We start from the raw sequence: 12,698 nt of genomic DNA, 5'->3' as shown, positions 1-12,698 counted from the left end.
GTTGGAGCATGCTAATGGACAAGGACACAGAATCCAACTCGCTCTTATATCGCGCTGGCAGTTCACCTTCGCAGTGGACAAGTGGCGCCACGTGTCGGCAAGAGTGCGAACGAGGGAAAGCCGCTACCGCCAGGAAAACGGCGGCAGTCTTTTGAACTGCTAAAGAAGTCTTGTGTGCCGGTGGCACACGGAAATGAAACATCCGAGCCAAAAAATTATTTGCGCGTCATCGACCTTTGCCATAGATTCTATTGCTCGTCCATTTGGTATACTTTCGCAACTGCCGCCTCAGCAACAGTGCCCTGAAGTTGGACAATCACATCCCGTAAGCGTAATGTAAACGCAAATGGTAAAATGCTTGAGGCTAACATCATTTTTGAGTTTTATGTATACAAATGTCCCGCAGTGTGGTAACGGCTCTTCGCAGCAAGCCAAACAATATTTCCATGGCTCATTGCAAACCATTCGTTACTTCAGCGTACACGTATGGGCCAGACGTGTACTTCGCCAGCAGATGATACGTTGCCGTACAAACATCGTGCGTTGGAGCTGCCACCGCGCACGCATTGACGGGTTGAATCGCGTCGTGTTCTTACCCTCAACGAAGAGAGCAGCTGCGTAGCTGGCACTTCCCGCGGCGCTGGACACCGTGCACGTGTAGTTTCCGAAATCTTCAGCGCCGACGGCTTCGATGGTCAGAGCGGCGACGTTCTCGGCGAGAACTTTGACGTACTTCCTCGAACTGCTGGTCAGCGCGGTTCGCCCGTGCGTCCAGACATATTTGAAGGGTCCGACGCCGCTCGAAACGGCGCACATGACTGTGATCTTCTGACCGAGCAAGACGTTCTCCGGGAACGAGAAAGGCATGATTGCCGGCCGCCCTGGAGAAAGAGACGACTGCGGTAGGACAAAGCCTACACCGACTAGGCACAGCGAAGGAGCTCGCATGTAGTAGGTGCGTGGAATGACTCACCGGTGTCCACGCTGTTGCAAGGAAGTAAGAGGAACTGCGCGCTCAGGATGAAGAGGAAGGCTAGATCGAGCGCCATGTCGCCACAAACACGTCGCGACCCTAGTTTGCACTACGTGCAGTGCAAACTTCCCATCCGATGCGCGACTGGTGACGTCACGGTGGCGACTGAAGTTGCCAACCAGACGACTAGCGCCGCTCCGAGGAAACCGCGGGAACTATCTTTCACCCGGCTGTCTATAATAGCACAATACGGAAGCGCGCGACGCTTTTGAACACGTTGCGCTTGTTCAGGGCGCTCACTTAAGACACATCAAGCCTTACTTAGGTAATCCTTGGCTTGCGTGGCATGATACGTTTATGCAAGGAATTCAGGGAGTACCGTCTGATCAAGTAAAATCGTTTTTAGTGAAACGTCATTATTTTTTTGTTCTAGAGCTGCTGTGACCTGTTCTACAAGTGACGTGATGAGTTAAGCAACGGTGGACGCCGAAACATCGGAAATTGACTTGCTTTAACAGTATTCTAGAATTCTGGGATTCAAGCATATCTTTATCTGCAAACACTCGCTCTCGTTTTCGAAAATCATCGATTGATGTGCACAGTGTGTGTGCTTTTTTTTTCTCCTTGCGGAACAGAGACAAGACAGGGAAAACGTCTAGGAGCAAATTTACGACCTACATGTGGTTAAAAGTCAAGTCTATGAACGGCAACCAACTATCCCCCTTCAAGGCCTATACTTGACGAAACTCGAAGCTGCAGGCTCACCTTCGACGACCAGCGATGCGGTGTAGCTGTCGGAGCCGTGCGCGTTGGTCACAGTGCACGTGTAGTTCCCGAGGTCTTCGGCCGAAACCTTCTCCAGCGTCAGAGTGGCGATGTTCGCCGTGATCGCCGTGGCGTACTTCGTGGCCGTGTTGCTGCTCACGCGGCGGCTGTTGTGACTCCACTCGAAGCGAAAGGGTCCCTGGCCGCCGATCACCACGCAGGCAACGCTGGCCCGCTGGCCCAGGGCGGTGTTCCTCGAGAACGCGAATGGCTGTACCTCCGGAACCGAAGGATGCGCAACCGGAATGTGTCTTCGAACTCTCTGAGTTAAACTCGGTGACGTTGTTTTCGTGTAGAGGGGGTCAACGAATCCGAGGTCCCGCATGTGGGTACGATTTTCGGCTAGCACAATGGTTCCGTGATCCACGAGCACACAGGCGAGAAAGAATGCCCAGCCCAGTGGAACGGACGCGGGTAGTGTCATCGTGAACGAGGGAGCCTTCGGGCCGGCCGTGGTGTACGCGTAGTCCTCACTGCCCTTCTCAGTGCGACGACGTTTGCGCGTTCGGGTATACCTCGATCGGAGCGCAATGTGAGTGCACGGACAACTAGCGCCACATTGCGTGGATGGCTTGCACTACCGCCAGCCTTCTCACTTTGTGTTTTCCTTCACGTCTGTTTACAAATACGCTGGTTCTCAGGGCACGCCACGGTGCCGGAAGATGTCTTCACTGTAGAGCTTACGTGGTTGTCATTCAGATACGTGTACTTACGTAAATGGGCTAGCGTTTTCAAATGCGAAAGAATATGCTACAACTTTACGTCAGACAGGGGATGTAGTTTCCTGAAGAAATTATGCCGCGACGTATACGGCAGTCTTTTAAGTAATTCCTACTGCTGCTCGCCTAACTCAGAAAAATGTTCTTTCCTATTGCAGAGATGTCCGAAGACCGCTGCTGCGGCGCACCCTTTCGGCGAGTGACAAAAGGTAAGCAGTTTAGTGACTGTTTTTTTATGGTCATTTTGCATAGTTACGCAATCTAAGATACGATTAGTGGTTTAGGCACTCTGCGCGCGCTCAGAAGTAAACGGGAGATAAATAAACCGTTAAGCGGACACTCTTCTCAATAGTGCGTTGGTTCTAACGAGCACGTGATTCGACGCCATCTCCTTGATTACGGTCATGACCGGTATTGCTAATTTGACCTACCTCCCATTGAATCCCTGGAGTGAAAAAACAAGTGTTACGACAACACTAATATAAACAAACATCAACCCACTTTGCTCGGGTGAACCATTAATTCAAAATTCAATTTTTATTCATTTGGCGGAAAACTATCGACTATGCTACCAAACAAAATGAAGGCCAAACTTCACTCACATCGATTTCGCGCGCAAATAGGTGGTGTCCAAAGCCACGTCCCGGCCACCGTTGCGTCTGAGTAACAGAAAGAGATCTCGAAGGCTACGCTTTTGCAGACTGCATAGGCCGAAAGTGATTGCGGAGCCGGAAACACGTCATAGCTAGTCAGCGTGTGTATTAGGCATCGCCTATTGCAACGTCGGTACGTCAGTGTGACGTCGGAGTTTGAAAGCATTTCCTCGCATTGGAGTCGCTTCAATGCTGACCACAGTCATGAAAACTTAATTCTTAGATCGCGCCTCCCGCAGCCTAGTTAACTGCTTGTCGATAACTAAGTCCATGAAATCACCGCAAGTTACTGCGGCAGCTTCAAAGGGGCGTCGCTGCTCGCCTTTCGCGATTTTCCTGGCTTACCTAACCTTTGCTCACAATAAGAGGTAACTTTTCAGTACTCTGTAGTAAATTGCTCTACTAATGCAGTTTACTGTTCCTTTTCTGTACTTCTACGCGAGCTTGATTAGTTGATAATTAATAATAATTTATTATTATTATTATTATTATTATTATTATTATTATTATTATTATTATTATTGGCATATTCGTGCAGTCCAATATTTTAGACATAAGCTGGGGTGGCGTACAAATGTTTAGAGTCAGGAGTAACGAAACATAAAGACATTACAAAGCGCGAATAGTAAAGAGTGCTCCACACGGAGCGCTGGGCATAAGATAAACTCTGATGCGGGCAACACAAGAACATTACAGCGAAATAAGAGCAAATGAGCAGTAGTAGCGCAAAACTATTCAAATGAGTGTGCCATTGGTGGCAAACATATTGCGGGACAAATAATTCCTATTCCAGCTTCACCGACAGCGTCCGCCTCACGTACCACCGAAAACTATAGGCTACTGTCGGCGCACCAACCCGCGGATGGGAATGACTTTACCATCATGCACATGGCCAGAAACAAACGCGCCCACCTTCCACTATCAACGCCGCCGTGGCGCTGTCGCTGCCGAACCCGTTGGTGACGGTGCAGGTGTAGTTGCCGACGTCCGCGGCGGTCACCCGCTCGATGGTCATCATGACCACGTTGTCGACGACGGCTCGAGAGCGCTTCCTCTCGGTGTTCTCGAGGGCCTCGCCGTCCTGCTTCCAGGCGAAGCGGAAAGGCTTTCGTCCCAGCGCGGCGACGCAGGTGACGCTGACTTCCTGACCGAGACTGACGCTCGGCGGGAAAGCCAGAGGCTGGATGCGCGGCTCGTCTGCGCGCCGAATGATCGCGTGGCATTAGATGTCCTTACGTGTGGAGAACGAGGCGTCGTTCGCGCTTCCGTTTACCTGTAGTCGCCGCGTGGATGACTCCTAGATGGATGAGAATGAGGGACGCGGCCGTCGCTTGCAGCCCTGTTTTGTAACCCATACTGTTGGGAGGTTGGGTATAGCTAGCTGCCAGTAGCGCGTCAGTCTCGCAGGCCTCGACTGCTCTGTTTCGTTTACTGGACGATGCAGAAGCACCGTAGGTTCCCTTCGTCGACGCACCCGTGTGGGAGAGACGGACAACTAGCGCCACGTTACGGCAAGCATCGAAGGCTATGCCGCGCAGTGCGCGCGATGAGGTAGATTCGAATGAAGTCCAGAAGCGGCGCAGAATGTAGGTGTACTCTCGTAACGAGTTCAAGTGCGCTAAAAACACTGTTGTGTCGCATATTTTGGTAGGTACGCACTATTGTGCGTTGAAGCAAACTACCATCTGTAACATGAAGCAGCTTACTTGGCCGTTTCTTTCTTTTTCTTCGATATTGATAGAAACATCATTTGTCGACATTGTGAGTGTCCATATCTTCAGAAATGTACACATTTATGAACTGACGGCATAGTTAATACAAATTAACATTGTGAGAGAAACACGCTGCTAGTTTGCTGTGTTTGTATCGGGCGGACATACAAACGTATGCACAAACGCAAAGGTACGCGAGCACACATACGCACACACGAAACTGCGGAGTCGGTTTTGATTACTAATACCCTAATTCCAACTTCCTCGCTACCCTCAGTCCACATCGCGGCACGTATAAAAAACACCTAAAGATGCATTCTTCGTAAGATACGCTTGGAATGTGCGTTTTCCGTGAATACAGCCCAAAGAAAGTGTACTATAAAATCATGCGTCCATTATACCTGTGCGTTGGAAGCGCTATTCGCCGCTCACGTGGGAAGTACGTAATCTCTACTTCGGCGCGTGTTGACGTGAGGCTTCAAAGTTTGTTTCGTTACTTGAGAAGCGCAGATTCCCAAGTCGGACGGGCACTACCGTGCCCGACGTGCTAGGCCACCACTGACCTGTAACGAGCAGCTCGGCGCTGTAGCTGTCGCTGCCGGCCGCGTTGGAAGCGCGACACGTGTAGTTCCCAACGTCTCGCGCCGTCACTTTGGGAATCGTGAGCGTCGAGAGCGTCGCCGACAGCTGTTGGGGCACCGCGCGGCCCCCGGCGACCACGGGCAGGCCGTCCACGAACCAGGCGAACCGCACCGGCTGCGCACCCCGTATCGCGATGCAGGACACCACGAGGGTCTCGAGCAGCGGCTGATCCTTCGGGAAGTAAAACGGCTGCAGTCTGGGAGCCTCTGTGAGGTGCGCGAAAGTGAGCCACGCGGCGTGTGGTTATGTCTTCGGAATTCCGATGAGCGGGATACTATCCGCTAGAAAAGTTCGTTTTACCTTGTGCCGTCGCTGTGGAATGGACCACGGTTGTGCCGAGTAGCCAGCAAATGATCCACCGCAAAGCGGGAGGAAGGGACATGTCGCCGGTTTTGCTGCGGCCGACGCGCCAGGTTTGGCGGGGCGATCCAACACCGTACGCTTTTTTTAAGCAAAAGCTCAGCATCCTCCGGTGGCTGGACAACTAGCGCCACGTCGTGCCCGATGTCAGAACTATACATTCCTGCGCGACGTTTGTCTTCGAAGTATTGGCCGTCAGAAGGCACGCAAGTGAAGTGCCTCGTGATAATTTTCGTCAATTTCGCGTGTGATCAAAGATACGGAACCGTGCTCCGTAATATGAAATAAAATTGAAGCGGAATTGGCACCATTCAGCGACCTTCGAGCGTTTAACTGTTTTGTTTCGCGCTAACGCATATGTTGAAAAGCATTGCGTGCAAATGGCTGATAAATTCAACAAACCAATAAGCGATAAACACATTATAAGTCCCCGCAACCCGTCTTCATAATGTGTTAAGCAGTCTATCAAGAACCGTTCGATCGCCTGTGAGCATGCATGACGCAGGTTATCAAAGGGAACGCCGTGCGGCCCATTGTCGCTTGAAACTTCTTAAATATGCGGAGTCGCATAGTATTTCACGAGTAGACGAGCCTTGTATTTCCATTTCGACGATTGAACGGAACGCCGAGAACGAGCGCTTGATCAGGACCCACCGGCGACGACGAGCTCCGCCGTAAAGCCGTCGCTCCCGGCGGCGTTGCTGGCGCTGCAGGTGTAGTTCCCGACGTCTTCGGCGCCGACGTTGGGCACCGTTAGGACGGACACGGATTCCGTGATCACCTTCGACACGGGTTTCTCGCGTCCCGTTTGCAGCGGACGCCCGTCCTTCGACCAGGCGAAGCTGAACGGCGGAGTGCCGTGGTTGACGATGCACGTGACCGCCACGGTCTGTCCTCCCAGGTGATCCTTCGGGAAGCTGAACGGGTGGATCCTGGGAGCATCTGTGGGCGCTATAGGTGGAGCGCGGAATCCAACGTTAGCAATGCCCGGGTCCTTCGAACCCGAGTTATTCGAGAATCGGACGTGCCTACCCGCTCCGGCTTTGACGTGTAGTCTCGACACCGCTGCTTCGAAGAAAATGACGATTAGCGTCACGTCGAGCACCGACATGGCTGGCCCGCTGATTCCTAGAGCGAGCTTTCTGAGTGAGGATCGCGCCCGCGCAGCTTTTGTGTGGCCCAAGGAGGGCTGAACCCTGCAGGAATCACTCCAAAGATATCCGGAAGCTGAGGCTCGTGGCGCCACATATGGGGAGATCCGACAACTATGGAACAAACTGAGAAGTGGAAACGACAGCGAGCCAACTTTGAAAACGGGTGGTTTGACGCAGGTTATCTGTGTTGTCCTCGCTCTCTATAGTTGCTGCAGAATCCGCAGTAATAGAGTGAATGAATCCCCGCTTCTTCATCTTTTTTTTTTTGCAGAAGTAGAGTGGAAGTAGATTAACCAAATGCAACTGGGAAGTGTAAAATGTTCGAAGCGACAGGTGATGCCGAAAAATGGAAGCTGTTTGTATAGCTCTCATCTGATGTGCAAGACAGGCTGACGGGAAAAAACAACATCGGCAGTGGGGCTGTTTCAACAGTATGTGTGAACACAGTCTAATACTAATAATAGAAAAGACGTGATAACAGGTTGCGTGTAATATGGCAGTGGTAGATTTCACAGTAATTTTTTTTCTTTCCAGAATCGTGCACAAGCCATGACGCCCTTAGCCGTATATTAAAAAAAAAAAAAAAAAAACTCTCTGCACGATAACCCCTGTTATTCCTAAGGTGCTATGTTGCTCACATTGAACGACAATAAACAAAACTATGGAACTGAGTGAAACTTCTTATAGCGCGAACTATTACGGATATTTCGTTCTGTGAAGTTTTGAAATAAAGCACAACGGCGGCCCCTGTAAATGCTGCGCACATTCGTCTCGTTCAACTGTGACACTGGCGTTGCTCCCTGAAAAATCAAGTGCAGCGAAGCTTTGATCCCAGATTGCCTCACCCTTGACTAGCAGCTTCGAAGTCGCACTGTCCGATCCGGCGACGTTACTGACGGTGCACGTGTAGTTGCCGATGTCCTCGGCTCCAACATCCGTGATGGTCAACGATGACAGCGTCTCCGAATGCTGCTTTACGTGGAGCCTGTGGCCGTTCTCCACCGGCAGCCCGTCCTTCGTCCAGACAAATTTAAGCGGCTCCGTGCCCTCAAGCACGGCACAGTGTACGATGACTTTCTTCGGCATCGCCTTGGTCGAGGGAAAACTGAACGGCTGTACCTTGGGCGGTTCGACTGGAACGAAGAGCGTATACCGCTGTTAGGCTTACCGGCCACTTTCTTCTGCGGGAAACGTCGCACATTGACTCGCAGCAGTCTCACCTGACTGTCCGTGGCACATGCAAGCGAATACTGCGAGGATGGCTGCGACGCAGGTAGTGAAAACGTAGCGAGCCATTGCCTTGCTTGAGCAGACGCTGAGCCCGATGCTTTGACGTGAGCCGCCTGGCGTACACTGCCGTCAGCACGTCTTGCAGCGTCGTCGTAAGCTCGGGATCTTGGTTCGGCGTGGACAACTAGCGCCACTTGGTGGTGATATATTGAACTAGTACATTCCTCGTGTGTGTGTGTGTGTTGTTCGCGCAGAGTGGCGGTAGCGTGGACTCAACTGTCGCTGTCAACCGAAGGAGGGCGTTGTAGGTTTACAGGCTGGTAGGTGGCGCAACCCAGGCTTGGTTTACAGGCTTGGTGGCGCAACCCACCGCCCCGTTCCAAAGGGGACGCTCATAACATCCATCTATCCGTCCCATCCATCCAGTCATGACGTGATGTGCAGCGGCCCGCATTGGCGTTTCATCCATCCGTGTCTGTGACGTGTGCATGTACGGAGGATCTATAACTGACTTGTAGTATTGACCTTATTTCGCTTTCTCAAGCATTGATACTACACAACACGAAGTATCCAGTGCACTAGGTACTTACAACCGTTGACTTGTATTAGAGCACGGTCTACAACTAACCTTTGGCATTGTGGCCTGCAGAATAATATAAAACTGAGGTATTCTTTGACCGTTTCCGATAAAGTATAGTAAATTGTGAAGTTATATAGTGGTTGAACTCAAACAACGTGTTCGCGCCAAGAATTAGAAACTCGCCGGGAAACGTGCACCGTAGCATGCCTCTGTGAAGATAGGAAAAATGGAACAGAAGAAAAGAAAACAACAACACAGAGGGCTCTCATCTGTGCTTAAGCTGTTCGTACTCTTGCGTCGTTTCCAAGTTACTAAGTTATTGAAAATGCAACCGACTATTGGCCGATTTCCTAGACTTGCGCTAGGAGCAGAGAGCATGTTGCAGCTTAGACGGATCAACCCGAATTGTGATATTAAGCATAGTTGTACGGTTAATGCATAAAAGAACGAGCACCGCAGACGTTGCACGTGCCGCTGTGCGCCTCATATCATCACGTCTATCTTCATATAATGTCGGGAGCATTTGTGACAGCGGAAAGCAAAGGTACTTTGACTCGCACGAAGAGATGCCGGGTGCGCACAGCAATTCGAAATTCCTAAGCTGTGCAGCTTAACACAGATCTTCATCTACAGAAGAGACAGAAAGCAAGAGAACATTCGGCAAACCAACTTGGCGCAAATATCGGTGCGTGTGCACGCAGGCAACAGGACGTCTTCGAAACTGCGGTAGTTCGAACTTTAGTTTCGCCTTTTTTGGGACACAAAGCGCCAGATGTAGATGAGTGAATGTGACCCACCAGTGACAACGAGACTTGCGGTGAACACGTCGTTTCCGGCCTCGTTTGACACCCGACAGGTGTAGTTGCCGATGTCAGCTCCCGAGACTTTGTGTATGATAAGCGTAGACATCTTGTCGAGTGGATTCCTTACGGCGAACTTTGAGCCACTGTCTAACTTTTTTCCATCCTTGAGCCACTCGAACGACAGCGGCACCAAACCCTCTGTTGCGAAGCAGGTCGCTGTCACGTCTTTTCCAACCGGGTGGTTCTTCGGAAAAGAAAACGGCTGTATCTTTGGCGATTCTGCAAATATGGGTGGTGAGATGGCACGAGGAAATGGCTTCCAAACAATGAAGTAACACTTATAATGAATGCTTCGCGTACAGTAGTGCAATTGTAGACGCGGAGCTTTTGCACTTTCTCGGAGTTTTTACCTCAATTGTTGAGGTAAAGGGATTGTCAACTTACCAAAGGAACGGCTGGAAGTTGTGACTACGCAGGTTGTAGCCAGGAACATGAAGGCAGGATATATCGGCGCCATGAAGGTAACGGCTGATGAACTCAAACTCGAGGTTGAAAGGAAATCAAAAGTATTCGGAGAACAGATAAACGAGAGGGCTCGACCTGCGGCCCTGAGCAGCCGCAACTAAATGATGAGCACGACTGCAACACAACCTGGCAAGCCATATTTTCCTCCCACGGGAAGCTAGCGCCACTCAGCGGATGACTTACAAACGACGTCGAGCGTGCGACGGTTTTCAAACCGCGAACGTCCATGTAAGGAGCGTGATACAGCGCCATTTCTTGTTTCAGTTTTCCATATTCTTCACCTTTGAGTATATTTAGAACATCTTTATTTCAAAATTCAGCGCATAGACGTGGTAGGAAATACAATCCTAGAGCTTTAAAGCTGCACCTTCGGAGTGTGCGCTGTATGATCAGCGCGAGCTGTGCTGAAGAGAACCGAAACTAGTCACAGGCGATGTATACGCCATGAACGATAATTTCTGTTATTACATTAAAACACACAGTCGCACAGCAGATGTAAAGACATTAAAATGGGCGAAAAAGACATGAGGGCAACGTGATGCTATTAACAACCATCTTACTCGGCTGAAGTCGCCAAAATTTGGGGATTTGTGAGAGGCAGGACTTCGCGTTACAAAAGACAGCGAAATTATTGCCGTCGCCACGTGATTAGAAGCAATGTCTCCACAATGAAAGCTAATTCAGCTTAGCTGTGTATGCGTGCCTCCAGTCGTCCCGGGACCAGTTAACGTTTCGCATAGAAGAATGTAGGAATGCAGAAACTTTCCCAAAAGTCCCATATTCTGAACTGACCTGTTAGCACTAGTGCCGCCGTGAATGTGTCTCGGCCGAAGTGGTTCGTTGCTTCGCAGGTGTAGTTACCGATGTCCTCCGAAGACACTTCCGGTATGGTCAGCATGCTCACAGTTTCGCTAACCATCTTCTGCTTGACCTTAGTCCTGGAGCGCAGTTCTTGGCCGTCCTTAAGCCAGACGAAAGCGACAGGCTCCGTGCCTACGTGGGCGTTACAAGAGATGACCATCTTGGAGTTGGCCCGAGGGTCCTTCGGAAAAGCGAACGGTTGAATCTGGGGAGCCTCTGAAACGCGCAACATCCGCAAACACCTGGCTGGTGATGTATGGAAACACGGGAAGACTCTACTGGTCTTCCTTAACCCCGTAATAAAAGCGGCCTTACCGCCAGTTTTGCACGAAGCCGGAGTCACGAGGAGGAACGCCGTCACTCGCATTAAATGCAACAGGAGAAGATGCATGACGGCAGAAAAGGAGCTGTGCGGCAGCCAGAGACCTGTGCACCAAAAACTGTGCGCAGTCCAATGCGATAGCCGCGCTGTGGTTTTGCAGACGCAACACAATGCGGCGAAGAAGGGCAAGTGCTGCTTTCGTATCCTGGCCTGGACAGCTAGCGCCACACCGTGGAATATAGGGCAACGAAATCGAAAAAGCGGGATGTCAAGGAACGACTCGACTCGCTAGCAGGGAAAAGTGACGCTGGCAGACGGCAAACATGTTACTATTTCCGAACGTCCCTGTAAGTTGCAGCTTTCTGCTATTATAATCTTGGAAGCTGAAAACTTTCAATATCGCGCAGACTTTACCGCAGGTTGCCAAAGCATCCCCTTTCCCCTAGCTGCTACAGTTGGGCTGTTCTGTAGTACATAAAGCCGACAGACTTGAGTTCCCGCAGCACCTTGCTTACTGCGTGTGAATGAGCTAGACTTATGTCTTCTCTATGTTTCTCTCACTCCCCCATCCGCACCCTCTCTCTCACTCTTTCTGGAAAACCGGTTACCCGCAGCAGTAACCCAGTGGCTATGGCGTTGCGCTGCTAAGCTCGAGGTCGCGGGTACGATCCTGGCCACGGCAGTCGCATCTCGATGTGGGGATGAATGCAAAATCGTTCGTGTACTTAAATTTCGGAGCACATTAATAAATGAAAACCACCTCGTCAAAATTAATCTGTAATATTCTCACTGCGGCGTGCTTCAATATGACATCGTGGTTTTGTCGCGTAAAACCCCAGAACCCTAACTAAAAAAAAAAAAAGGAAAGCCATTCTTTTGTCACAAAGGAAAGCATAGTCATTTCTCGTGTTTTCTGTGTACAATCAGCTGACAATGTGTCGCACACGTTCGTCAGTATGTGCATCGCTGTCACAGCTCATGCCGTTGTAACTTTGACGCCACCGAAATGCAACAGCCAAACTCTCTCTTATTCCTCGAGAAAGTCGCTCCAACCAGGAGTGACTGCTGTGTGAAAAGCAGAAAACATCGCACGGAAGCTCACAGTATATTGACTTCTTTGAACCCCTACCTTCTACCATCAGCGTCGCTGTAACTGTGTCCCTGCCAACGTCGTTGCTGGCGGAGCACGTGTAGTTTCCAACGTCCTCGGCCGCCACCCTTTCGATGGTCAGGGTCGCGATGCTGCCCGTCAAGGGAGCGGCGTACTTGTTCTTCGTGTTCGTAACGGGCCTGCCCTCGTGGGTCCAGCGAATGTCGAACGGTGCCGTGCCCCGCGTCA

General features: G+C 50.8%; 2 protein-coding genes across 7 annotated transcripts in view; one reads left to right on the top strand and one right to left on the bottom strand.

Moving 5' to 3' along the window:
- The window catches only part of LOC140213109 (uncharacterized), a 292,692-nt gene that overhangs the window by 73,663 nt on the left and 206,331 nt on the right, over positions 1 to 12,698 (top strand). For all 5 annotated transcript variants that reach the window (XR_011890047.1, XM_072284240.1, XM_072284241.1 and 2 more), the window contains one exon: positions 2,676 to 2,726. Coding sequence is in view for 4 of the 5 variants with exons in the window: in XM_072284240.1 (XP_072140341.1) it covers positions 2,676 to 2,726 (51 nt within the window). In the remaining variant the exon portion in view is untranslated. The remainder of the gene's footprint in view (positions 1 to 2,675; positions 2,727 to 12,698) is intronic.
- Positions 1 to 12,698, bottom strand: part of LOC126528334 (cell adhesion molecule Dscam1-like) — a 124,250-nt gene that overhangs the window by 69,215 nt on the left and 42,337 nt on the right. The window lies entirely within an intron of this gene.

This window comes from Dermacentor andersoni, chromosome 9 (assembly GCF_023375885.2).
Source record: "Dermacentor andersoni chromosome 9, qqDerAnde1_hic_scaffold, whole genome shotgun sequence".
NCBI lineage: Eukaryota > Metazoa > Arthropoda > Arachnida > Ixodida > Ixodidae > Dermacentor > Dermacentor andersoni.
The sequence above is the reverse complement of the archived record's forward strand: the minus strand, read 5'-3'. Positions and strand labels throughout refer to the sequence as shown.